The 27160-nt window shown below is 37.7% G+C and overlaps 1 protein-coding gene across 3 annotated transcripts in view; it reads right to left on the reverse strand.

Annotated features, from left to right (window-relative positions):
* The window catches only part of LOC129733232 (uncharacterized), a 163337-nt gene that overhangs the window by 42003 nt on the left and 94174 nt on the right, over window positions 1-27160 (reverse strand). For 2 of the 3 annotated variants that reach the window (XM_055694907.1, XM_055694906.1), the window contains exon 4: window positions 21997-22474. In XM_055694907.1, the coding sequence (XP_055550882.1) occupies window positions 21997-22474 (478 nt within the window). Of the gene's footprint in view, window positions 1-21996; window positions 22475-22767; window positions 23405-27160 lie in introns of those variants that run through there. The other variant, XM_055694909.1, reaches the window with a different exon arrangement.

Genomic DNA, 27160 nt, shown 5'->3' on the forward strand with positions numbered 1-27160 from the left:
GCTTGTTTGGTTGAGAACCTGCGAAATATAAAACTGGCAATCAAATCACAAGTTCTGCAGCAAAAAGTATAAATGATAGTTTCTCGAAAACTGAAGCAGACAGAAGATTGGTGTGAAAGAATGAACTGTGAAGCAGTTTAAAAAGTTCCACGTGGTATGTGGATGGCCCCTTATGAAACTGCGGTTCAAAAATATTTTTTTTGGTCAAAATAATTTTGTAGCTTTGAAAACATAATATAAAACATCATCACGATTTTAGTGTGTATATAATATATACTCTGATTTCGATCTATGTCGTTCGTTATGCATTTCAGACAACTGTTGTGCAAAATCAGAACAAAAATTGTGCGAAATGAGAGAACATTGATTGCTTAAGATTTGAACTTTCTTGTGTACGAGGAATTCCTTTGACCACAGTTTTGCACAAATAAACGAGTCAGTTGGTGATTTATTGATCAACACTTTTTTATTGTCTTATAAACATACTTCTTTAGTCATGTATAAAAAGGTGTGTTGCTTTACTACGCACCAATCAATCAACTCATTCATCGAAACTTTCTATATCTATTCAACACTAAACACTTCGAAGCCTTCTTTGTGCTTACCACAGCAGATTTTGTGCAAACTCTCGAGCCCAAAGCAAACTCGAGCTCTGATGAACTCATCCGATTCCACCTGGAGGGTCACTTTACAGTTTAACCCGCTAAATTTAATTCATCTAGGTATAGATAGTGTACATCAGTAAAATAGACAGTCAATTTCGTCGCACTTGTACTCGTATGCTCCTTACATGTTTGGCCGTTTAGGGTCGAAGTTGGAGAAGCACAGTAACACCATATTGTAAACTTTAACGACAACACTAACAACCTTCCAGTAAACATCCTCACATTTACTGGGGTGTAATAACATATTCATACCAATGTTCATTCCATTAAACCAATCGACATTACCCGTGGTTTGTGTTTCCTTTTGTGGCTTAAATGGCTGACCATGGCCAAGACAAATTGCACCTCTTTTTGGTACTCAACCCGAGTTTGCAAAATCACTACCGACTTAAATCTTTATAATTAAATGAAAATGGTGATGATACGATTTAGCACATTAAGACCTTACTAGCAATTTCAGCTATCAATCAGATCTCTATGGTACGGTGAACGTGCATGTAGTTGTTTTGTTGTGGCCTCTAACGAAAATTTTTGCTCAGTAGTGCAGGGTTACGAAAGTGAAATGTACTAATCGCATCCTTCGTATCTCATCTGGACTTAAAAAAAATAAAACTTTCATTCACTGCCGCCATTGCCAAGAGTGAGCCATTCCTCACGCATATTATGTGCTGACGCGCGGTGTTAAACTTCAGCATTTTTCGCTTTGTTATCAAGCGGAGCAGCTGGCCATAACCAGGTGGAGTAGCATAAACGATATCGTAAGGGTATAGAAATGAGCATTGCTTTCGAGATTGTGGCGTACCGATCGTACGTTTGTTGCGGCTGTGGCATTTCAATATTGCATGCGGAGCTTTTTATTACACTTTACCGAATATCGGTAACATGTAAATGAGGCAGTCCTGTGTTAGTAGTATGTCCTACTTGACTACTTTTGTTCATTTTACATGCGATCATTCAATAGTAATGCTTCAGGAAAACTACCTATTATCTATTATTTTAATACTGACTGATATTAGCAAGCCTGACTTCACTATCAATATACTTGATGTACCGCAAGGAAGTATTTTAAGGTCCGTTCTGTTTATAATTCATATTAAACTAAATTAATTTACTGATGACACTGTTTTGTATTAACAGTAATATTGTTGATGAAATCGCATCTATGGACACAGTAAGTTGGTTTTTATTTCCACTTCAAATACTGATATCCATTCCTTGATTGAAAGTTTCGGGTTAGAAACGTGCTAACCAAGTTTCGAATATCAATATTGTTGGGTATCTTATATTTTCTCATAAATTGCTGTGGTTCTTGAAAAATACTTGAATTCTGTTTAAATAGTCAATCCGTCCATTGCTTTACTACTGGTTACGTTGTATATCTCTTCATAATATTTTGAATAGATGAATCGACCAACTCGAGTCAAAATACGTATTTAAAGTAATTCATCATTTATTGAAGAATGTTGATATTTTTTTTTGTAGAGCACAATTGCATTTTAAATTAGTTTACACAATACCCTGAGCTCCTGGAGCAAAAGAAAACAAACTAAAACACTTACTTTCCTCTTGAAACTTCCGTTTAATTTACTTTTTAACTCCAGTGGTAGTTTCAATGCATATATCTATACTTTACGACGGTAGTTGATCGGAAATCGATAGCAGTTTTGTACGCTGCTGGTTAAAAAAGCCCAACACCCACCACTCATGTATGCTTATGAACAGCGCGTTGCTTGAACCTTTTCCCACATCTTGCGTCGTATCTGAAGCTGAACTTCGATTACTTGGTGCTGCCACTGAATGGCCACTCGATCGGGAAGACGTTTTCCGGTTCGGACCGTAAGTAGGCCAATTGTGTGGAAACCAAACGGACGGTCTAGCTGGAACCGAGAGCCTCTGGTAAAGTAAGTTGCCGAACCAGCTAAAAGGAAAACAATTTGTATGCTTTGGCTGGCAGGGTTTGCTGGTACTGAGCTCGATTGGAACACTTTTACGCTAATCATTGCCTCCCTCGGAGAGTTTGGGCTGGAAGGCTTTTGTTATCTTCATTTATGCCTTCCGCGGTTGCCTTGAGTTACCTTCGCATACCTGGTGAGAGAAAACCTAGTTTGATATACCGTATTTTTTGAGAACAATCGATAAATTTGGGCACTGATAGCAGCAGGTGGCAGCAGCATCAATCAATCAGTTCGCAGGGGCGAGACTTTCTTCACCCCTTGCGTAGTTTTTTTGCACCGCAGGACAGACAAGCTTTGAAATAGCTTCACCGCCATCATTTTTGTTGTTTCAGTTACAGCGGTCACACAGTGATAAATCTGGTTTCCGAGGTTGATCCAATCGACTCCAAAGCTCATGTTGGCGTTCGTCTGAAAGTCGCAGCTCACCGCATGTCGATGAGGAAACTCTGTGATCGATCGAAGGCTGCTGATTTGTAATCCAAAATTTCACCCAGATAGCAACTGGAGCGCATGCAGTGATCGCTTATTTTTAGTATAAGACTTCCCAAGAGTAGTGCTCAGATGTCAGCAAAACACTCAAACTGGATGAGTGAAGTAAAGTGTGTGGACATTTTCAAGACAAAAATCATGTTTAGCTGATGCTATTGAAATTATTAATAAACGGTGGACACCATACAGAGTTGATTTTTTCATTATTGATGAGTGTTTTCAAATATTTATTTGAAAAAAGAGTGTCTGGAAAACAATGTAGTTGATGTCCTTTTATGTCAAACTCATTGTTTTGATTTTTTTTTTCTTCACAAATTCATTGTTTTGAAGAATTGAAAGTTTTTGAAATATGAAGAAAGAGAAAAAATTAATTCATAATCACAAAAAAATACAAATCAAACGATATACAACAAAACAAATAAACAATATAAACAATATTGAAACTTAAAATTTAGGTTCGATAAATTCATAATAACTACCGTTGCAAACTCCTTATGAAAAAATACTTTGTTTTATGTTTTGGAATCCTTATATTTTCCTCATATTGTCTGGTTTTCAGATTATGTTATTGTAATTATTTGGTAAAGGCTGCCATTGAGGACACAACTAATAAAAAGTAATTCATGGAAAATATTTCGTTTTCAATTAACTTTTTGGAAAATTTGTTTTATTTTGGACTTTAATTAATTCATCGAACATAACCAAATCTATGCTTCGTTTCGGAGGGGTGTCAAATAATCATAAACATTTCTTGTACTCTAAAATGCTCACTTGGGTGCCAGCCAAATTGGTCATCTCGAATTTCAAAAAGAACCCCTATACAAAATGTTCACCTGCTCGAAAAAACACCCTGTGCAAAATTTCAGCTCAATCGGACTTAGAATGGGGTGGCGCAACGCGATTGAAGTTGGGCCTTTTTAAAAACCAAAAATCACCCAAGGGGGGTACGTGAAATTTAGGTTTTCGAAAATTTTTTTTTGATAGCAAATGACTTAAAAACGCATGAAACGTCGAGAATTGGTGTCATCCGAAAAATTTTTTTTTTTGAAAAAATCGACTCTCTGGGACTTAGTCGTTTTTTCAATTGTGGAAGGCGGAGCTCAAAATGTTTAGAATTTATCTTTTGAAATTGATCACTAGTCTCTCGAAATAGCCTGTTCAATGATATACACTATAGCTAGCATCGAATACATTATGTTTCATTAGGGTGGTTCATTTATTCGGCGTAGGGTGGTTCATAATATTGTGTAAAATTGAGTGTAAAATGAAAACAAAAGTACATCGGTTCGTCTTCGACAAAGTTGTAGTTTATAATTCTGTCTTTCCAAAAAAAAATTACTCTTAAAAAATTATTTATTAAAAAAAAGTTAGAAGAAAAATTAAAAATTAATTATTCAAAAGAGCTAATTTTTTAAAAATCTTATATCTTTAATAAAACCTACAAAAGATTATCATAACAATGATCATTTAGAAATCAAAAAAAAGTTATATTAAAAAATTTTTTTTTTAAATATTTCGAAAAATTTTTTTTTTTCAATTTCTATATTTTAAAAAGGCATCTTTTTCTAAAATAAAAAAAAAACATATTCCATCACCTCCCGTGTGTGATTTTGCAAATAACACGAAAGCATTCAACATTTTCCGCAAGACACAATCTTAATTTTGGTTGAGATAGTTTTTCTGCACTGAGTAGCTAATTGAAACATTTTGTAAATTTGTTTGCAAGATATTGCCATTTTGCATGGTATTTTTTTCCAATTCAACATTGCCACCTTAACGGCAATGATATAACAAATATTATATTTTCAGGAATTTTTCTAGTGGTATTCAGTGAAAAATGATTTTTCTCATTTTATACTCATTTTTACACAATATTATGAACCACCCTATGTAGAAGAGATGAACCACCCTAATGAAACATAATGTATTCGATGCTAGTTATAGTGTATATCTACATGAAATATAAGGTGATGGGGAAAAGCCAAAAATTGGCATAAAAATCCCATATCTTTTTAATGCTTAATTCTAACAACGTACAGAACTTATGTCTAACACATACGAGTCATTATTATTATAAATAGTAATACTATTGAGAGGAAAGTCATTAATTCTTCACAACAGATTAATCGTAGTCAAGATATTAAAAAAATCAACATAATTATAGACATAACATTTAAAATTGCTATCCATTGTCAATTCGGCTCTTGAAGCAACTTACGTCGAAATACTTCAGCTTTCTCTCCAAATTCAAAGAGATAAAAGTATTCTTTGAATATTGCGCTCATCGAATGTAGAGGTGAGTTTTGAAGATACTCAGTTCTTGCTAGTGGACGACGGAGGAAACCGGCTCGAGATCTCAAACGCCTAGCTTGGGCTCTTACGTTAAGCTGCTCTAACAAAGAACTGCAATCAATTTCAGATGAGAGTAGCTTGGCAGCGAGAACGGCTTTCGAAATCTTTCGTCTTCTCTCCAACGTTGTAATGCCCAGCAATTGACAGCGAGCTTCATATGGAGGTAGATCATGTGGGTTGAGCCATCGTAGATTCCTGAGGGCGTACCAAACAAACCTTCGTTGGATGCTTTCAATTCTGCGAATCCAAATTGCATGACACGGTGACCAAATGACGGCAGAAGACTCCAAGTGTGACCGTACTAACGCAAAATATAGCGATCGAAGGCATAGCGGGTCGTCGAACTCCTGGGCGATTTTAAATAAGAATCCGAGCTGTCGATTCGCTTAATCTATTACAAAATGCTGATGTTGTCGGAAAGTAAGTTCAGAGTCGAGATAAACACCAAGATCTTATACAGGCTATTTCGAGGGACAAGTGATCAATTTTATTGAATTAATTCTAAATGTTCTAAACTCCGTCTTCTACAATTGAAAAAAACGACCAAGTTCCAGTCGATTTATTCAAAAAAAAAAATTTTTTTTTCAGATGACACCAATTCTCGACGTTTCATGCGTTTTTAAGTCAATTGGCATCAGATATTTGTTTTTCGAAAACCGAAATTTCACGTACCGTATAGTGCCCTAATTCTGCGCGGTTCTTAATTCTACGCACTTCGTATTAAAATGTTAAAAAAATATCAATTAAAAGCAGATTTTCAAAATGAAGTTTGGAAATGATTTCCTATATATTGACTGTTAGCTTTCTGCTTATGTTTCCTTTCTTACTAAACGGCATCAACATTTTGGTATGAAGTGCGCAGAACTAGGACGCCTCACGGTACCCCCCCCCCCCCTTGGGTGATTTTTCGGTTTTCAAAAAGGCCAAACTTCAATCGCTTTGCGCCATCTCATTTTAAGTCCGATTGAGCTGAAATTTTGCACAGGGTGTTTTTTCGAGCAGGTGAACATTTTGTATAGGGTTTTATTTCATATTTTTTGGTCACTTTTTTTCATACGATGATTGGCACCCTAATGCTCACATTCCAAATTTGGTTCATACAGGAAAAAAACCGATTGCTGCAGCAAGACGACGGTTGACTCCTACTGGACACTGGCTCGCAGAGTAGCAGCTTATTTTAGCGCAGTAATGCTGAGTAGGCGACTGGCGACTCATTCGATCGCAGCGTTTCACAGCAGGCGGACCAACCGACGGACCGCAACATTTCACAGCATTGCTGGACATGGCCGGACAATAATTTTGTCCGGATCTGTCGCGTCGCGTTTGCTTTCCGCCATTTGGCCACTGCTAATAGCTGTGAGTGTGCCGGTAGCATGCGTGTATGATCGTTACGTCTGGTTTGTTTCTTGCAGTGCATGCGAAGCGAAGAATAACACGAACGAACGTGAATCATTTCGTGCCATTGGTGAATGACACTTCTCGTCAAGGTTACCAATTAATAAATAAATAAGTTGAGAGAGAATTCTCACTGAAATTTACCGCTTCACCCCAATCGAGTGTTTTCCCAAACCTATTGCAAAAAATACATTGACATAAGACAGGCTGTCGTAATTCTGCTTCTGTTTATAAGAGCCACTTAACCACAAGTTTTAAGGACAGCCTGATGAATAACGTTCATAGAAGTATAATGTACAGTGAGGGTTTGCTATTCTCCATTACTCAAAAAAGGAACAAGAAATTGAAAAAAATCTGTTTTTTAAGCGAACCGATACAACTTTGGAACGCATCCCCCGCGTGGAAAAAATTAGTTTACTTATACTTCATTCTAATGAATTTTTTGACGTAGAACTACGTTTTTCTTTAGCCTATCGCATACGGATGTAAATAAGAAAACAATTAACGAAAAGGGGACGAAAAATGTCCCTTTTTAAATGCGCTTTCAGCAATTGATTGGAAAATTATACACGCATCCACCCAAATGTAGAAAAGTGTTGATTGATTATGCGAACTATTGTACTAATGAAAATTGTCAAGCCTTGTTGAAACAAAAATAACGTCCTCTGATTGGTCGCTTGCTGCCTTTCCCAAAAAAGGTCGACAGAATAGTATAACTAGTTAGCCGCATCCTAGCGAATTGCGGAAGTAGCAGCAGCGGGTTGCGCCAGTAAACAAATCACATCACGAATCTAAGCAGCAGCGAAGTAGCACCAAATGTCCCGCCCGTTAAGGGCTTCGGTCTTCTTCCCGCAATAAAGTTTTGCTTTATCTTGGCAACAACACATTCTGTGCTGAATCCAAGAAGAGTGTGAGAGCACCATCGGTGTTTATTCGCTGTATACAAAAATCAAATGCGAATTGTGGAATAATTCGTCTAAAGAACATTAGAGAATGGTAAAACTGAACAAAAAGGCGTGGCCTATTTCGTAGCAACCTTCGGCTATAAAAGAGTGTTTCTGGTAAAACCAGCTACATTCATTAGTCGGAAGGTGAGCTGGCTAGACCGTCCACAACGTTGACAGCAGTAGCAGCAGATATCAGCACTCAGCAGTAACAGCGGATTGCAGTGGTTTGCAGCGAATTGCGCCTGTGGCTGCCTTTAAATCAAAAAAGTCACTTGCCCTGTGGTTGGTCACCATTTCTCAGGAGCAGCGCGGTTCTTCTCACTTCTCAGCGTGTGTCGTCAGACTGCCGGTTTTGGCCCACTACTGAGGCAGCTTAAAGGTAGGCAGCATCAGGCAAGGCAGCATCAGCAAATCCAATTTTGAGCAGCAAAATGCCTCTCTCAAGGCAAATAAACAAATATTTGAAAGTTGTGAAACAGCACAAAGCAAGCGTTTGGAGACTTTATGACTCGTTAATGAATCACTTGCAACAATGCATTCGTTAATAGTGTGCGTAGTTTTACGTCAGTTACGCGGTCGTGTCTTGGATGCAACCTCCTACTTTTTATTCTAGGATTAACTTTTTTCGGAAAAATGCATTTTTCTGCAATTCAGTCATTTTTAAATTTTTGTCCACCTGCCTGGTTTCCAAGTAGCGATTGAACCCTCAGAAAAGCTTAGTTTTGCCAAATTAAAAGTGGGATAAAATGATATTAAAATTCGAATCAAATAAGTCACACGAATTACCAGAACGCGTCATATTGAAAATGAGTTTTATAATTATCAACAGCCATGTGACTTTCAGCAGTGGTACGACAAATATCACATCTCAATTTGTTCGCTTTCATCAATCTTCGGCTAAGCTAATGTTATCCCTTGGGCAGTCCATCCGATGGTACGTTAAAGCACGATGAAATCATTTCCGAATGGTAATTTTTACGTCCTCCCAGACGTTATGTAAAAGGCATGTGCAGCTTGCACATGAAAAAGCAGCGCAAAAAAAAAAAACAATCGAAAATGTAACGCTTTTCGATCGTGACACTGGCGGCTGCCCGCTCGCTTTGATTGTCGTTAGTGTCAATCAGTTTCGCGGAAAGTTACATCAACCATGGGGCGTGAACATGCAGCACGCATCACGGCGGTCACAATAACACGGACATGGTAGCGAAAAAAAAAACGACAACGAATGTTTGGGGGCAAGGTTGGGCAAACCAGAGCTGGCTGATTGCCGTGGACCCATACGAATTGGTTAATGTTTACCATTCAAAACCATTGAGCAGGGGATGTTTAATTAGTGCCTTTGTGTGGATGAGTGTTGGTTACATATCAGAAACGAGATTGTATAACAGAAGTGAAGTTGCATCTGTGAGAGTTGTACTTGAATGAACCGAATTGGCGATCATCAATTTTCGAGGTGGTTCCGTATGGGATGCCATACCTTGCAAAAACCAGTCAACGTACTAGTCTGATTAAACATGGATAAACACCTAGTTTCCTCCTCGTTTGAAGTTGGCAAATTATAGTTGGCGTTAGTAAATGTTTGTATTGCCTATACTAAGAGGTTTTTCACGCGAAACTAATTGGACACCGAGCGAATAAGAGTGATTACATTGTTCGGCGGAACGCATTATTTCTTTCTGAACTAACCTAACACATTTAGACGACATATCCTTTCCATGAAGTGACAAAATCCTCACTTAAAGGTTGCTATCCTTTCTCTTAATTTCTTCCGAGGTGGCAAAACTTTTTGACCAAAAACAAGCACAGCTACTCTGGATGCTTTCAAGTGTTACGCGAAGAAGTACCAATTATTGGTGCAGCGAGAAGCCGAAACGACCGCCTGCGAATCGACGAAATGGTGCGTTTATGAAGTGTCACAAAGTATCGACTGGATGGGAAAAAAATTACCAACGCGCAACGCCCGCTTTCACCGAATGCATTTTTCGCTTTCTTCCAATTTGCCTTGCAGAGTGCTGACTCGTTATCTAAACCAATGTTTTCGGGAAATCGATGTAATTAATACTAGCATACTTGCGTTGACCGCGTGGGTACCTTATCGGTATGCATTTTGAAAATTTATAGTAGAAGAAAAAAATAAACAGCTGTTGGTTGCATTTTTTTTGCACTTTGCCACTATATTCGTCCTCAGCCATGCTCATGAAAGGTGGCTATTACGCGATAACGATTCCTATCGCGTAAACAGGGTGCATTAGGTGTGTGAATGGTGCAATAGGTTGCGACGTTGGTACCTCCTCGAAACAGGTTGGTGTTACCGATTTTGCTAGTAATTTGGTAAGGATCGGTGTTTGCTGTTTGTTACAGCAAACACTTTATTGTGCTGTAGCAGTGAACACCAGAACTAGCAGCACCCCGAATGATTGATTGATGATAGCATCATGGATTTGATTATACATGCAGTAAATTAATAGCCTTACAAAACACAAGTTATGGGGTTACTACAACGGGTAACAAAACATAACAAACAGCAAAGCAGAAGTAAATGTTATTCAGTGGTTATTTTATGGTTTGTGTCAATTAAAATTTTTACGCATGTTTGCGGTTCACCGCCACGTTTCTAGCAGGTTGTTTTTGAAAGTTTTCATCTATTAGTGCGACGAGTTTGTTTTTATCAATTAATTTTATTTCACAAAAGCGTCAAATTGAAACAAGTATAATATTTCATGATGTCTCAACAGACGGAATAATTAAACGTTTACGTGATCATAAAACTGTCGTTCAGATAAATTAGAGCAGGAACGTGTAGAAAAATTTATGTTCAGAAGCTGTTGAAGATTTCAGCTGGTTAAGGCTTACATTTATTTAGTTTTCTTCATAATTCTAACTTTAAAGTTTGTTGAAGTCTGAGTTAATTGTGACATATCTACAAAGAAATAAAATATAATGAAAATTCTTTATTGGATCAATCCTTCATTGGTTGCAGAAGTTTGCACCAAGAGAAAAACTTTCGTAAATGTTGAGAATCAGTTGACAAATATAGTAAAAATTAATTCTTTTCAAGAAAGTATTTGGGTTCCATATTATGGAGTAATCTGAGGAGTATTACGCTTCAAAATATTTCCTCTTATTTTAAGTCACATACGGAATCTCACGACTTATCCTAGCTTATCATGTTAACAGTGCATCGAATAAATCAAGTAGATTGTTGATTTGACATTATTATCGGAAAACCATTGCAGAGTGGATTTGGCGTAATTAACCGACGCAGAATTTGTTTAGAATAGAGGAGGAACGTTATGCTTTTATACAGTGGAAGCAATCTCTTCTTCAGGATATCTTTTAAACAAGTTTTAGGGTTTATTGTCTTTGTAATGATTTACAACAGTCGTCTCCGTTATTTGTACATTCTTTCCTACTATTTCAGTGTAAAATCGAGTTCCCAGCAGTGTTCTTCAGTCTCCCTTCCCAGATGCATTGACTAAGATTATGTAGGATTATCTAGGAAATAAATTGTTGAGAGTGTTTCTTTAATGAGTCAGGAAGACTACTATTTCTTGCTCACACCAAGAAACTCTTCATTAAATAATCGCTGGAAATCTACTGTACGAGAATAATACTACATCTTAATGTAATACGGCACAACCTGGAGTAGAAGATAATTTTCACGTTTTGTGCCATGCTAGAGTACGAAATGTATGTGTGTGACCGCGAACATTCTCGTGGTTGAGAAAAATTCCATATCTATCACCTTATTTTCACCAAGCAATATCCCAAATCATCACCGTAGCATCAATCCCGGTATTTTCCACATGCCAAGCGAGCGCTCTATCATCTGAGCTACATCGACGACGTTAGAAAAGGTTTTGTTACTGTTGTTTTGCTGACAGCTGAACATAAATGATAATAACTACTAATAAACATGCTCCCATCTCCCGTGGTATTGGTGCTGAGGTGACAACGATATGAGCTATGAAGTGAAACGACGAGTTGAATCTGCGAACAGGGCCTTCACAGACTACATAACCAGCTAAGGTCCCGTAGATTTCAAACTCGCACAAAACTAGTGTTTAATAGGACGCTGATACTCTCGGTGGCCCTTGCATGGACGCTGAAGGAAGCTGATCGACGAGTGCTCGGAGTTTTTGAGCGTTAAGTTCTACGATCGATACTTGGCGGTAAACTGGAAGATGGAGTGTGGCGCAGACGCATGAATAACGAGTTGTACCAGGTATACAAACATGCTGATATAGTGAAGGTAATACAGCGGGGCAGGCTTCAGTGGGCTGGACATGTAGCCAGAATGCCTGACGAGAGAGCCGCCAAAACTATCTTCAGTAGAGAACCAGGAAGAGGCCGTCGACACCGTGGTAGGCCTCGCACGCGGTTGATGTGCGCGGTGGAAGAAGATGCACAATCTGCTGGTGTACGAGGAGACTGGAGAACGGCTGCCCAAGACAGAAGAATCTGGACAACTCTAATTCGTTCGGCCCTAGACCGGTGAACGGTCCGTTAGCCAACAAAGTAGAGTAAGTAAACATGTAGTGATGCTCTATATTCGAATTTTTGTGCAAACGAGTTGTTGGAGTGCTATCGGCTTCTAATTCGCACATAAAAACTGACTGAACAGAATGAGGAAGCATCTACTTTGAAATTTATCGCTTGAGACCTCTCAAAAAAATTACTTGTTTCATTGTCTTGAAAAGGGCACTCTGACAACACACACTGAAAAATACTGCGCTGCTGCTGAGACATATGACCAACTGGTCAAGTGATTTGCTTAAGCCGAAAGCAAATTCGGAAAGCCAGCTGATCCTGGGGCAACCCGCTAAGCTACTATTAATACAGGACCGTCCGTTTGTCTCACCTTCCACCAAAAGAATGAAATGTTTATTCGCCTTGAGAAGGGCAGTTTGGCACTTAGTAAATTAAACGGCCGCGGCAGATTTTGATTGCTAGGATCCAGCACAAAATGCTTGCTTGTGTTGTTGCAAAAATTAGGCAAAGCAGCCAAATCGAATCGTTTGCTGCTACAGCGTTGCGGCTGAGATGTGTGACCAACCGACAAGAGATTTGTTTAATCCTATCCCCGCGGAGAGAAATCAGTTTTTACATCGAAAAATGACATTTAAACTCTTATTACTCAGCAACCGCACGCATAATTATTGCATGTTGAAGATCAATCTGTTCTTAGAATCTAACTTTCATCGTGAGAAATTTCAAGTATAGTTGTTAAACTGTTATCAGAGATTATATGTCAGGTGATGCCATATGGCATCACCAGCGGGGAATGGGTTAAGCCGAATGCAATTTCAGAAAGCCAGCTGATACTGTCGCAATCCGCTACACTATGGCTAACTAGCTAGACTATTCTGTTGACCACCAGAGGCCGTTATTTTCGGTTCAACGAGGCTTGACAATTTTCAATAGTACAATAGTTCGCATAATCAAACATCATTTTTCTGCATGTGTGTGAACGCGTGTAAAATTTTCCAATTGATGCTGCAAGAATGAACGAAATCGGTTGAAAACAAAACGACTTCTAAGCATTTAAAGGGGTCCAATTTCGTCCCGTTTTCGTTACTAGATTTTCACACCCCTATGTGGTAGGCTAAAGAAAAACGTAGTTCTACGTCTAAAATGCACAATGTCAGTAGTTTTATAAGAAATATTTTATTTTGAATGACAATGAATAGTTAAAAATAAAAAAAAACAAATTTATCGTTCCCGCGCTTTTTGGTGCAGCAGGCCCGAATCTGCATCGTGGGCTAAACATGGTTTGTATGGACCCTCACGCAGTTTTTCAAACCCGTGTGAACTGAATGAGTTCTTCTACTGTTCTCGCTTTTCAGATTAGCTGTTGCATGTTTGAAAAAAAATGTAAGCATGCAAAATTCAGTAATATTGGCTTTCAGATTAGATGAGCTTTAGCATGAAAATGCGTTTATTCTTTTACACAAGTTTTTGAGTTCTTCTTGCTAGGATTTTCACTTTTACCGAGTGAATTGAATTTTTTTCTTCGCTAGATTTAGCCAATGTGCAGAGCTGCGGTTAATCCAGCTTTGATCGTTTAACTCAGTAGTATTTCAAATACACAGTAACTATGAACTAGTATCTTCATTTCTTGTGAGCTTGTCATATACTACCCTGTAAAAAAATAACATAGCAGTGAAGCAATTAAATATTTATACATGGTATCAAAATTAACTTTTTTTGCTTTTTTGTGTACAAAACATATTAACACTATTCTCCCTTTTAATTATGTTATAACATACGTCAGTGGCATAGCAAAGGGGCAATTGGGGTACTTACTCCCAGGAAAGTCGATCGTTAGAACAATTTTTTTTAGAGGGCACCTGATTTCGAAGTGTCGTGCATTTCTAAGGCATTGGGTGCCAAAAAAATGTCCGGAAAAAGGAAATTTCATGCTTTTTTTTCATCGATGAAAAAAGTGGAACTTCGACCGCTTCGAGGCACAACTTACGCAAGTCCGATTGCAAAGGCTGAGTTAATCTAGTAGACCATTAACAGGACTTAGGATTTTATTTCTCGGCTTCGTCACTGTCACCTATAGTTAACAAAAAGGGAAACTTCATCGCTGTGCAGACGTCATTGTTTCTCCTACGGGAAACAAGGTGTCTAGTTTCAGAACTTCATTTCGGCGAAGGAATGTCGGGAAAATATACTTCTTCAGACTAAGCAAACGGAAGGTTGCATCGATTTTCTGTCTGTCTGTGGGAATAGAATTTTGTGTCTCCACTTGGTCCTGGGGAAGTGGCTCCTGGACGATTGAAATGGAATTTCGTATTGGGCCTTTTTTCTAGGAGACGAAACTTTTGAGATATATCGCTAAATGAAATTCGAAAAGTCGATTCCGATTGGCACCCAACTGTTTATGTCATGCGGTAAACACCTATTCGAATGTTGTTCTCAGATTGACCATCATCAATGGACCACGCAATGGTTTATTTGAATAACACGCGCGTTTCTCGGTAAGCGGAATCGCTAATGATAGCAGGAAAACATTTCATCTCCTAAGTTGTTCACCCATATTCTATCTCCTCTATTCTTCCGCGCTTATATCTCCGTTACAACGCCCGTATTTTAAGTTGGTGACGTGAGCGCACTAAACTGTTCCTTCAATCTCATTGTGCTACATAAGATATGTATTTTTCATATTTTTTCCCTCTCCCACGTAAGGAAATTCTAGCACCACTGACATACGTAATAAATATGAGGTATGCAACTAAGTTCTCGTCGATATACAAATGACATATAAATGGCGCCTTCAGTAAGTGTTGGTCGATTTTGACACATATAAAACGTGATGATCCTTGCACAGACATATGGTGAAGAAACCGCTTTGACACGTGAGTGATTTGATTGTGGTGTCATATACTTTGAGTTGTGTGGAAATGTCTGATTTTGTGCGAAATAATTATCATTTGCAGGAGGTGTTACTTTGCTCATTCAATTTTAGTATTTTAGGCTTTAGTAAAATCACCATAAATCTTTAACTAATACTTTAAAAATGTTTATAAAGACTTATAATCATTTTACCGAAGCCCATCTAAAGGCAAGTTTGGGCACTACAGGGTTAAATAAAAAGGCGACTGAAGCGCATCGAGAGTAGAAAAAAAGTTCACGGAAATGCTGTAGTAAATAAACGTGCCGTGATTGCTTCAAAGACGGTAATTTTGATGCCGATGACTGTCCACTGGGGTGTCCCAAAAAAAAAATCGATGTTGAAAAAGTCAAGGTGCTCAGCCCTAAATTGAAAGACAATGTTAATTATAGCATTTTTGTAAAACATTTCGACTTTCTAAAAAATTGTTTTCAGGTTGCCCAAACGTGATTTATGAAAAAATGACTTTTTTAAGCTAAAAACCCACTCTTTTGCACTTTTTTCAATACTGTACGATTCCTAAATTTTTCCATATATTTTTTTTTGCGGCTGTTTTTGAATATTTTGCATGATTTAGTTCAGCATTGCATCAAGATTTTTGACTCCCAGAGCCCATTAAACATCACAAAAAAAAAATTCTAATAATTTTTAGATAAAACCTTACAAAACACAAATAAAAAAAATTTTCATCAAGAACTGGAATTTTCATTGCAAAGCGGGATTTACGACGAAAGTTTACATGCAAAAAAAAAACTGGATATCTTATCGGGGAGCTGAGATATTGGCATTTTTCTATGTGATGGAAAACTATGCATTTTGACAAATATGGTAAATAACTGTTTTATTTTGAGAGATAAAAAATAACAATGTTCATAAAACAAATGCATTTATGGATGGCTGATAACTTAGTAGAAAGTTTAAAAATTCGGAAAAATTTGCGAAAAAAGTTAGAACGGAAATTGTGATTTTTAGTGCTTTCTATTAGAAAACTCAATGTTGCTCGTAATATATAAGAGATAGAAACATGATGTCTTCGGTAAAGTTTCTTGTTTTAATAGAATCTAAAACTTTGTCGAAGACACCTTGCGTCTATCTTATTCTGATTAAAAAGTAAATTTTTTATCTCACTCATAGGTGGATTGGTCACCTATCTTTCTACATTAAAAGATACATTTTTAAATATCCTGAAACTCCTCCGAACATACCTTATGGCTATAATCAATATTTGAATCACTATTTGGGAAATTATACGCACAAACGGCAAAATAAAACACTGTGCCATGGAGATATTGAGCTTTAGAGGCATTTTTGACAAAATGCAAAGTTTTTCATCACATGTATAAACGCCAATATCTCAGCCCCCCGATAAGATATCAAGATTCTTTTGTCATGTAAATTTTCGTCTTGAATCCCGCTTTGCAGTAAAAATTTCAGTTTTTGATCAAAAAATGTTTAATATGTGTTTTTAAGGGTTTTATCTGCAAATTATGAGAAAATTCACTTTTTTGTGAAGTTCAATGGGCTCTGTGAGTCAAATAACTGAATGCGATGCTGAACCAAACCATGCAAAATATTCAAAAACAACCCCACAAAAAAAAATATATGGAAAAATTTAGGAATCGAACAGATTAAAAAAAAGAGCAGAAGAGTGGTTTTGTAGCTTGAAAAAGTCATTTTTTCATAAATCACGTTTGGGCAACCTAAAAACGATTTTTTAGAAAGTTGAAATGTTCTACAAAAATGCTATAAATAACATTATCTTTCAATTTAGGGCTGAGCACCTTGACTTTTTGAACATCGATTTTATTTTTGGGACAGCCTACTGTCCACGTGAAGAAAGGCTAAAAACCTTCGAAGATGCTGGATGTGGAGGATTACTCGAAGAGGATATATGCCAAATGCAGGAACAGTTTGCTTCGGGATTAGAAATTTTCAAGCGATTGCATACTTTTTAAAAATAAAGTAGTATCTGAAAAACAACGAGAACTTAGTTGCGCACCTAATATAACTTATAAAAGAAATAAATAGTGATGAAGAAGATGTAAAAAATACGTATCTCTCAATATTGATGCTCGTATAGTTCCAGTAGTTTCAGAAAAGTAGGGCAGAGTTGTTTACTCTGCTCCAAATATCCCATTTAAAGCATTTTTATTTTTCCACTGAGATGTTTGAAGTACCGAACAAACATTGAGAATTCAAATTAAATCTTTTTGGTTTTGTCCACATTCAATACTCTATTTTTCGCTTTCATAGTGGAATGCCCCTAAAGTTTATTGCTATTTCTCCGAAATCCAAACAAACCCGTTTTGGCATACACTAAAGCGGCTATTACACGAAGCAAATATTTGTTATTTTTGATACCGGATTTATTTGCAAAAATTTTTTCTACGAGCAAATATATTTGTTATGGTATTACACTTAAGCAAATGTTTACTTCAAAACCTGTTTGCTTGAATGCTAGCAAAGTCTCTTTGTTCATTTTATGGTTAATTTGTTTGCTATGCTATTACACGATGCGAAAAATATGAAGCAAATCTTGTTTTTCTTTCGCAGCACAATAATTCAACTGTCAATCGAAAACATTGTTTCTGTGTTTAGTGGTTTTGGTTCAATAACGGTAGTGTTCGACATTACATATTTTGTTTTAAGTGAGAACGGCTGATTTCGAAGAAGAAGATTTGCTGTTGGTTTGCGTTCAAAATGGTGAGAATCGGAAACGTCGTCGGATGCGCAGTGTGTGGGTGCGTGATTGGGTGAAACGACGAAAAGACCGAGGATTCTACAATCAACTTCTTCGAGAGCACGAAGATGAGGGGCCGCTGTTATATCAGAATTTTCTGTGCATGAACATAGACGATTTTCACACCCTTTTGGAATTGGTATATCCATTAAGCAAAAAGCTGGATTTGAATATGTGAGAAGCTATTTCTGCCGGTGAAACGTTAGCTCTCACATTGCGCTTTGTTGCAACAGGTGATAGTTTCATGTCGTTACAATATCTCTCTCGTATCCCACAATCAACAATAATTCCAGAAGTTTGTGACGCAATATACAAAGCTTTGAAGCCTGATTTTTTAAGGTAAAATTCTCTCCAACATCTTTTAGCTCAACAATTAACGATGTTATTTATGTTATAGTTTCCATAAACTGAAGAAAATTAGCTGAAATTACAACAATAGATGGATTTTTTCTCATTGCATCGGCCTATAGATGGAAAGCACATCGTGATGAAAGCCACAGCACATTAAGGAAGTGTTTATTATAATTATAAAGGTTAGAAATCATTCCAATACCTTATGAGAATCACAATTACAAAAATAAAAAATTACAAAATAAACACACGAAGGTTTTCACGTTGCTATCACGGACACAAACCATAGACAATCCCGTAAATTACAGTCTCAAAAATTATTAATTAGTTTTTTTTGCACATCAACACTATTTATCGTTTTGAGTGAACAAAATTTATCGTATTAAGTGAATAATTTTTCAAGCATATCATAAAATATCGCACTGGCTAGTCTGCTACGTGAAAAACTGATTTGACACATTGATACTCATTTGCTGTAGTTCGCTCATACCCAATTTCAGTATGACCAAAGAAAAAATTCAACCAAATATTCGCTCAGTCGTGAATTTACTAGCAAAGAAAGACATTAGACCAAGCAAACCTTTTCTAATATTTTATTTAGCAAATACAACAGCAAATTATTTTTCGCAAATAATATTTTGATATTACACGGACAAACAAATAATAACTGTCATTTTATGCAAATATTTGCTTCGTGTAATAGCCGCTTAACAGAAAGGTATGGACAAGTGAACGAACCAAGTGAGAGTTTTAGTTTTCCGAATTAACAAGAAAAATAAACACTTACTCGATTCGTTTGCATCTGCGCCATGCCTTTTTATTGATTTACGCTGGAGATGGAAGTTTTGCTTTCTGCCTACCAAATGACAATAAATTAATCTGTTTCAAATAATTCTACAGCATAAATTAACTCTTTGATGAGGGTAATTTGTGCTACATTTGCATCATTTTCAATTGCTTCCTGTGTGACGACCATCTACTGCAGGATTATCAGCCAGTAACACAATGAAATTTTGTGGCTGTCAAAATTCTTTTTAAATTTTCGCGCCAAACCAAAACCAACTAAATGTTGGCAACGCTCTCTCAGAATTTAGTGAAACTTTGTTGGTGTGTAGACACTACTAAACTAACCAACTTTGAATCCTTATTTTTTCAAACGTTTGTCTAGTCTAAAATTTGAAAAGGTCTAAAGTTTTTGAAGCGTTTTTTATTTAAATCAAAAATCTAAATAATTGAATTGTTTTTGGATGATTTTTAGGGAATTGTCTGGATTTGCCTTCAACCATATTGGAAAAAAAATAATTTTAGACAATAATTCAAAATGAGCGCTATGAAGGATAAAAAGATTTTCTAACGAAAAAATATTCATATCCAACAGTGTTGAACGTTGAAAATGTTATTTGTTGGAAAACACTTTTTTTGTGATAATACCCATTTTGAAATGTTCAGAAGAGTTTTCGGCAACTAGATTGTCAAACTAAGAAATTAAATTAAAAAAAAATCTGGGATGACTGTTTTATGCTAAATCACTTTTTGTTTTTAAAATCAATTTTTCGTCGTGTAAGATATTAAATTCTAGTTTTGACATTTTGTAGAAAGGTTCAGGCAATTTCCATAAAGTCATCTCCAGCAACTTTTCTCTATCTCTCGTTATTTTTTGGATATATTGTTTTATAAAGAAAGGGCTTAAACATGTCAGATCTTTTCATTTGTTAATCGAGATAAATTATCGAATTATCGAACACTCACAAAGTTTATTAAGTTCTGAGAGAATAATGCCAGCCCCTCAGGTGAGTTTGTGTGAGATCCGTCTCATGTAAACTTATTCGCTCTGTTTCAAGACTACTCTAGATTGATTTTCAAGAAGTGCGGAATATTAGCAACTATTCGTACGTTCACCACTACTAATTATTGTTTAACATTTGCCAAACGGAATAAACTGGCATTGGATGAGAAACTTTTTGTAAATTTAAAGTCGTTTTTCTCTAAATGAGCTGTTTCAGAATTTGATATTTTTTTCTAGCTTGTTAAACACAGATTTTACAGCCAACTGTACACTTACAGTTTGCAGGAAATAAACGGAAGGTTAAGTTCCGACCAGCGTTGCCAGGTCATTTTTTTATAAATCTGGAAAAGGCAAAAAAAAAATCTGGAAAAAATCTGGAAGTCATTTCGTGGGGTGAAAGGTAAATTCTTCGGATAAAAGTCTTGGGGTACGTAAAGTTTGAGGTGACAAAATTGCAAAATTTCGCGCCAAATTGGAAGTGATGACCTTTTTGCGGAACAGAGAAAATAAAATCTGGATAAAATCTGGATCATTCATGGAAAATCTGGATAATTGGACATCAAATCTGTCTACCTGGATACATGCTCAAAAATCTGGATAATCCAGCTAAATCTGGATACCTGGCAACGCTGGTTCCGACAGTGGAATAAACACCTAGGCTATTTGCTAGTTTATGTTGCTCGTTTAGACACAGTCTACAAAATTTCACTGCATTACTACACGCAAAACTTTTCCTTATTACTTTAGAAGCAATAGCGAAAATTACCTTTTAGGTAACAATTCCATTACTTAAAAAGCAACAAAATTCTTCCCCAGTCAAGTACCAAAACATACTGTCATATATTTAGCACATGTTATGAGAGTACGACTATCTAATAATGGTCGTTTCAACCACATGCAACGTTTTTTCTGTGCTCCCTTTCCACCTCAAGTCAAAAAAAATCACACACCGTCGCATAAGTTGCACATGTTACAAGTTTTTTCAATTTCCAATTCATCCGGTGGGCGTGTATTAGTTCGCTTGTTGTATGCATACGGAGTAGCGAAAAAATATGACAAGAGCTGCCAAGCAACATTTTCCCCGTCATAGAGTATGCAAACGTTGATGATTTCAAAGACTTGAAATGCGCCTTAAAATGACATCACGATCTGTAAACTGCGTTAGAGAAAAATAAAAACATTCGCTTTCTTGCAAGCTATTTACAGCACATAATCATTGGTTCATGGAAACTCGATTGGACCTGTTTGAATATACAAAACTCGTGCCCATCCAGAACAATATTCGCAACTTCGGCAACTCTGGTCAGAGAGTTTGACATATTTCCATTTCAAGTAAACACTGGGGGACGAAACGAAAGTGTTTCTAATTGGACATTTGAGGTTGACGGTTGAGATTCTAATTATGTGTGGATTAAGGGAGACAAAAATGAACCAGATCGTTGCATCAATACAAATGCAGCGAGTGAAGTCTTGCCAACACATGCATTGCGGTGCTTGGCTGTATGTTCTCCTGCAGAAACACATACAAGCGTGTGGCCGTCATAATTTTTATTACTTTTTGTTTGTTACTTTTTGTATATAATGCGCAGTCATAAGACACAAAAAGTAATAAAAAATTGCCCAAAAGTAATAAAATATTCCCCGTTTGCGTTGGGTGTAGAGGGTGCTTATCAGGTTGAATTTTTGGATGTTTAACAAGAAAGTATACGCGTTTCATTTATAACTTGTACTTTCCACACATTTTATCAATTTTATAGTTTGTTCAACAAATTACTAGGGTAACATTAACGGAAGATTTGCCAGAATTATGAGCATTTCAGAGCGCGGTATTAAACGTTTGAATGACAAGTAAATGAACATCTTCAATATATGACGTAACCAGGGTTTTCAATACAAGTAATAAAGAAAATTACTCACCCCATGTCCGGCACCACTAAGATAGAGCTGCCACAGTGGCTCCTGCAGGCCCACCAGGCTGGTGACTTTGTCTTTCAGTGGCAGCGATCCAAGACACCGCACCGAAAAGATCTGCCCATTGATAGGGGCCGCCGTCGAAGCGGCCGTAGCCGATATGCTGCCGTCGCTTCCTTCCTCCTTGGCAACTTCGTGGAACATCTTCTCGATCTGGGCCTGGACACAGTTGCTGGTCTCGCGGTGGCTGCCATGGCTAGTGCCACTGCTGCCACTATGCAGATCACGCAGATTGTTTGCCAGCCCGCTGATGTCTAAATTGTCGCGATCATTAATGAGCGCCTTCGATCCAGCTCCGGATCTACCGGCACCGCTCGCGATCGAGCCGGGACCGTGCATCGAGGAGGACCGACGACGACCTCCGGCGGTGGTTACTCCAAGGTTCAGCAAGCTACGGTCATCGATTCGTTGGCTGATTATCGATCTAGAAGAGGAATAGACTTCATCGTTAACACCGTATCCGTGGAAGAGTTGGTGGTCTACACCAGGACCGGGACCGGGACCAAAAGGAACTGCGCAAACATGCTGGTGGTGGTGTTGACGGTTAATCGGGTTAATAACAGGGTCATTGTTGCGGGATAAGGTCGCACAGAAGTGCTCCCCTGTGCTGTTATTGTTATTAGTAAAACCACTGCCACTTGATTTATTATTCTTGCCGGGATTGCAGGTATCGTAAAGGCATAGTTGGTGGATTATAAACACAAAAAAATCACTAACTGTTTGCCACATTGAAGCGGATCGTGAGGAGCTTGCGCATCGGAGGCACACTGATTATTATTGCACATGGAGGGCGTTGCGTCTTGATGTCACCCAAAAAACCGTTACAGTTAAACTCCCACTTTTGCTATCGATAAAAAAAACCCAACGTAGGATCCCCAACTTAATTGCTTCACTGATTCGACTGATTTTTTCTCAACGATGATTAGAAAACATCGCCACTGATCCCGTCATCTACGACAATCGTTTTACATTGCTGAGGTCTAGTGGAAAGATTTCACACTTTTTCAAACAATCGGACTGCTAGACCGTTCACTTCTGTTAAGTCTGCACCGGAGGTTTGTTTAAAACACTAATACTTATTTAGGCGAACCACCAATTGTCGAAATTCGGCCAATTAAATGCAGCAAACAACGGCAATTCAATCGAACGAAACGCGAAACCTGCAAGACCGCGATCTCTCTATCTCTCGTAATTGACGAACACCGGCGTGTAACGCACTGAGTCGAATGATGAAAACGAAGAAAAGCCTTCCTAAACGCGCGCGATCCTACGTAATTAAAAACACTTCTCGCGGTGAAAACACTAACAACACAGGGACTACGAGGTCGAAAATACGTTCCGCTCCGTGCCAAGTTTGAACAGTTATTGAACGAAGACGACCAGCGTGCAATCGCTCAAAGGCCACTTTTCTCCGATTAGACCTCTATGGGGTTTGAACGATGTTTTTCCTATCTCTTCTTCGCTCTCGTACCGTTGGCGGGTACATCTACTTGCAACTTTACTCGCCAGCCTGACCTTTCTCCCACGGGGATGCACCTCGACTAGTTTTTCCTGCTTGCTACGTACCACCCAGGGAGCTTTTCGACCGATTCGTTACCGATTGGGCTAGATCAAAGCTTCGATCGAGTGAACTCATAGCCGAAGAGGTTCGTTTTCTGTTCGTTCCTGTTTGATGAGGAGTTTCACCAAGTTGATCAACGAATTGTAGTGCGAAAAGTATACTTTCTGGGGTATGTTTGGGGTTTTTCTCTTATGATTGTGGAACCGGTTGGAAAGCTTTTCAAGTGTATAGTTTTAATGGTGCTTTAGCAACACGGAATGGCGAAAAGTACGAAAACTGTTGTGCAACGCGAGATTAAAAACCTCCTTATGGTAGGTGTACCGATTATTGCTTGTTTAGTTGCTATCACTAACAATAAATCGAAATACTGAAAATGTCATTTTTATTGTCGTTTGGTATATATTTTGACAAGTGTCCGAAGTTGTTAATTGTGTTCATGACAGCTAAATTTATATTTTTCCCTAAATATATATTTCATTTTAATTTGTCTATTGAAGTAATTCAAATCATAAACCATGAGCGCATTTTTATTGGAACTTGCCAAAGTGAAAAATCATTGCATCTTGGTTTTGCTTCTGTTTATGTATTAGTATAAGTATATAAACAAGCTCTATCGAAAATACTCGAAGATCGAAGGTTTGGCAAATTGATCTAGAACTACTTTGTTTTCAGCGATTGCAAATATATATTCTTTTTCACTGTAATTGATTGTATTGATCCCAAATTTTTACAAAACAAATTTAATTACAAAAAAATGGTATGATAACTTACATGATAACTTTGAAATTTGATCTTTTAACGTCGGAATTGAAAGTGTGAAAAGTGGTACCATGAACCCTGGAAAGATAATCTCATTGTAGAGTCCAATTAATGCATGCATTTTAATTAATTTAAAATGCAAGTTTTTGTTTGAAATTTAATGTTCAGTGATCCATACGGTGTTAACACATTGATACATAATAAATACCAAAATTCATTATTCGAAAAACAAGAACGGATTCGCACTATTTGAAAAAAAAGAGGGCAATGTCACTAGAAGCGAGGATTCAAATTGACGCAGACTATCTTTCTAGGGTTCAATCACGTAAACAATATGGTGTAACCGGCATTTCTACTCCACGTGACGGAAGTTTAACAACATTTCTTTTGGAGGGAGAATAAGTGAAAGTGTTGCGTGATTTTTAGAGGAGGGTAGCCATACAATTGGTTATACAGGAGCGGGTGGTTGAAAAACTCTTGAGCTCCAAAAGTTAGGAAAATTTATTTTTGACGACTTGTTGAATTGTGCAAACAATTGAAAAATTCGCTGTTTCCCCAGTAAAATGACATTAGTAATATTACTTCAGATGGTGAACGTTTTTCAACAAATTATTCGTTTGGCAATGCTTTGTCATTATGCAAACTCATGATGTATAGATTTTATTGTTGGAATACGCTCAAATGCTTATTAAACAATCGTTTCGAATCATTTCCTAAAACAATTAAAACTTTCAAACATGAAGAATAGCATGAGCGCAACTAGGGAAAATTTTTAGAGGGGACTAGTTTTCATACATCTCATTTGAAAAAAAAAAGAGAAAAAAAAAGAGTTACAATGCGCCTATTTAAAAACGCATAAAATAGTGTCGTAACAGAAGAAAAAATCACTTCAATCGGGAATAAATCCTCGAAGATGTATTGAATATCTTGACCACAGCGTCAACGCCAACCTGGGCAGTTTTGCTTAGAAACTCTCGATGGGGCGTAGCTAGAAGACGCTCCATCTCCTCTACCGACCGCTGCCGGTAGTGGACCGACGGCAGATACAGCCAGTACTCCGCGCTTTCGCCCTTATGGTATTTCTTGATGACCGACGCAACTTCAGGCTGGCATTTCGTACACGCAAAACTTTTCCTCATTACTTTAAAAGCGAAAGCGCAAAATTTCCTTTTAGGTAACAAATCTGTTACTTAAAAGGCAATAAAGTTCTTCCCCAGTCTAGTAACAACACATACTGTCATATATTTTGCACATGTTACGGGAGTACTACTACCTTATGATGGTCGTTTCAACCACATGCAACATTTTCTCTGTCGAAAAATGCTCCCTTTCCATATCCAGTCAAGAAAAATCACACACCTTCGCATATGCTGCAAATATTAGGCCTGAAATATGCTTAACGCCAACGCGAGCGATCGAGCGAAATTCTTGCCGTAAGATAATGAACAGCCGTAAGTAGAGCTGTTCATTAACCTACGGCAAGAATCTCGCCCGATCGCTCGCGTTGGCGTTCAGCATATTTCAGGCCATACTAGTTTCATCTATCTCTAATTTATCCGGTGTGCGTGTATTAGTTCGCTCGTTGTATGCATGGAGAGTAGAGAAAAAATATGACAATGGCTGCCAAGCAGCCTTTTTCCCGTCATACAGCATGCCTAACGTTGATGATTTCAAAGACTTCAAATACGTCATGAAATCACATCACGATCTGTAAACTGCGTTAGAGAAAAACACAAACATTCTCTTTCTTGCAAGCTACCTAAAACACACACCCTTTGGTTCATGGAAACTCATTTAGACCTGTTTATTGATACACAACTCGTGCCCGTCTAGAACAAGATTCGCAACTCCGGCAAATCTGATCACCTGGTATTACATATTTCCATTTCAAGTAAACACTGGGGAACGAAACGAAAGTGTTTCTCATTAGACATTTGAGGTTGACGGTTGAAATTCTGATTGTGAGTGAATAAGGGGACAGAAATGAACCTGATCGTTGCATCAATACAAATGCAGCGAGTGAATTCTCGATACACATGCATTGCAGTTCTTGGTTGTATGTTCTACGGCAGAAACACAAACAAGTGTGTAGCCAACATATATTTTGTTACTTTTTGATTATACACTTTCGATGACCCTGAACACAAAAAGTAATAAGATGTTGCAATAAAGTAACAAAATCTCACTCGTTTCTGTTGGGTGTACTATAAATTTCCCCGTTCACCGCCAATCCGGAGCGAAAGAAGTGCCCTTCTTGGGGAACTTGGTGTGTCAAATAAACTTCACCTCGGATCTCACTTCCATCGTGGAGAAAGTGAAATACGAAGTGCCCTGCCAGTCATTGCCATCTATGTTCAGAAGGTAATTTTCACAATTTAGCCGGTGGCACCAATATCCCGACCAAGCGCACGCAGCGATGTAGCCACTTTTCTCTCGGTCTTCCTCTTCAGCATCCTTTGGAGCTTCTTTTCGCTCAGGGTCGTCGGCCGTTCGAAACCGGGCTCTCTTTCGATGCTTTGATTGTTGTTCAATAGTGCCTGGATAATGTAGATGTCGAAGCGGGCGTATCCGGCCTCCACAAAGTTTCGCACGATATCCGTTTTTGACGCGGTGGGGTACCGTCTTTGAACGCGCGTACTTATGAATGAAGTAGTTTCACTGTTTTCGCCATGACGTTTAGAGTTCTAGTAAATTTTTTTCTGTTGACCCATGGGTTACTATGATTGATGTTGCATTTTTTTAATTCAGCTGGAGGGTAAATTTGCAACCAAACGCCTGAGGTGACCAACC

Source organism: Wyeomyia smithii, chromosome 3 (genome assembly GCF_029784165.1).
Source record: "Wyeomyia smithii strain HCP4-BCI-WySm-NY-G18 chromosome 3, ASM2978416v1, whole genome shotgun sequence".
Lineage (NCBI taxonomy): Eukaryota > Metazoa > Arthropoda > Insecta > Diptera > Culicidae > Wyeomyia > Wyeomyia smithii.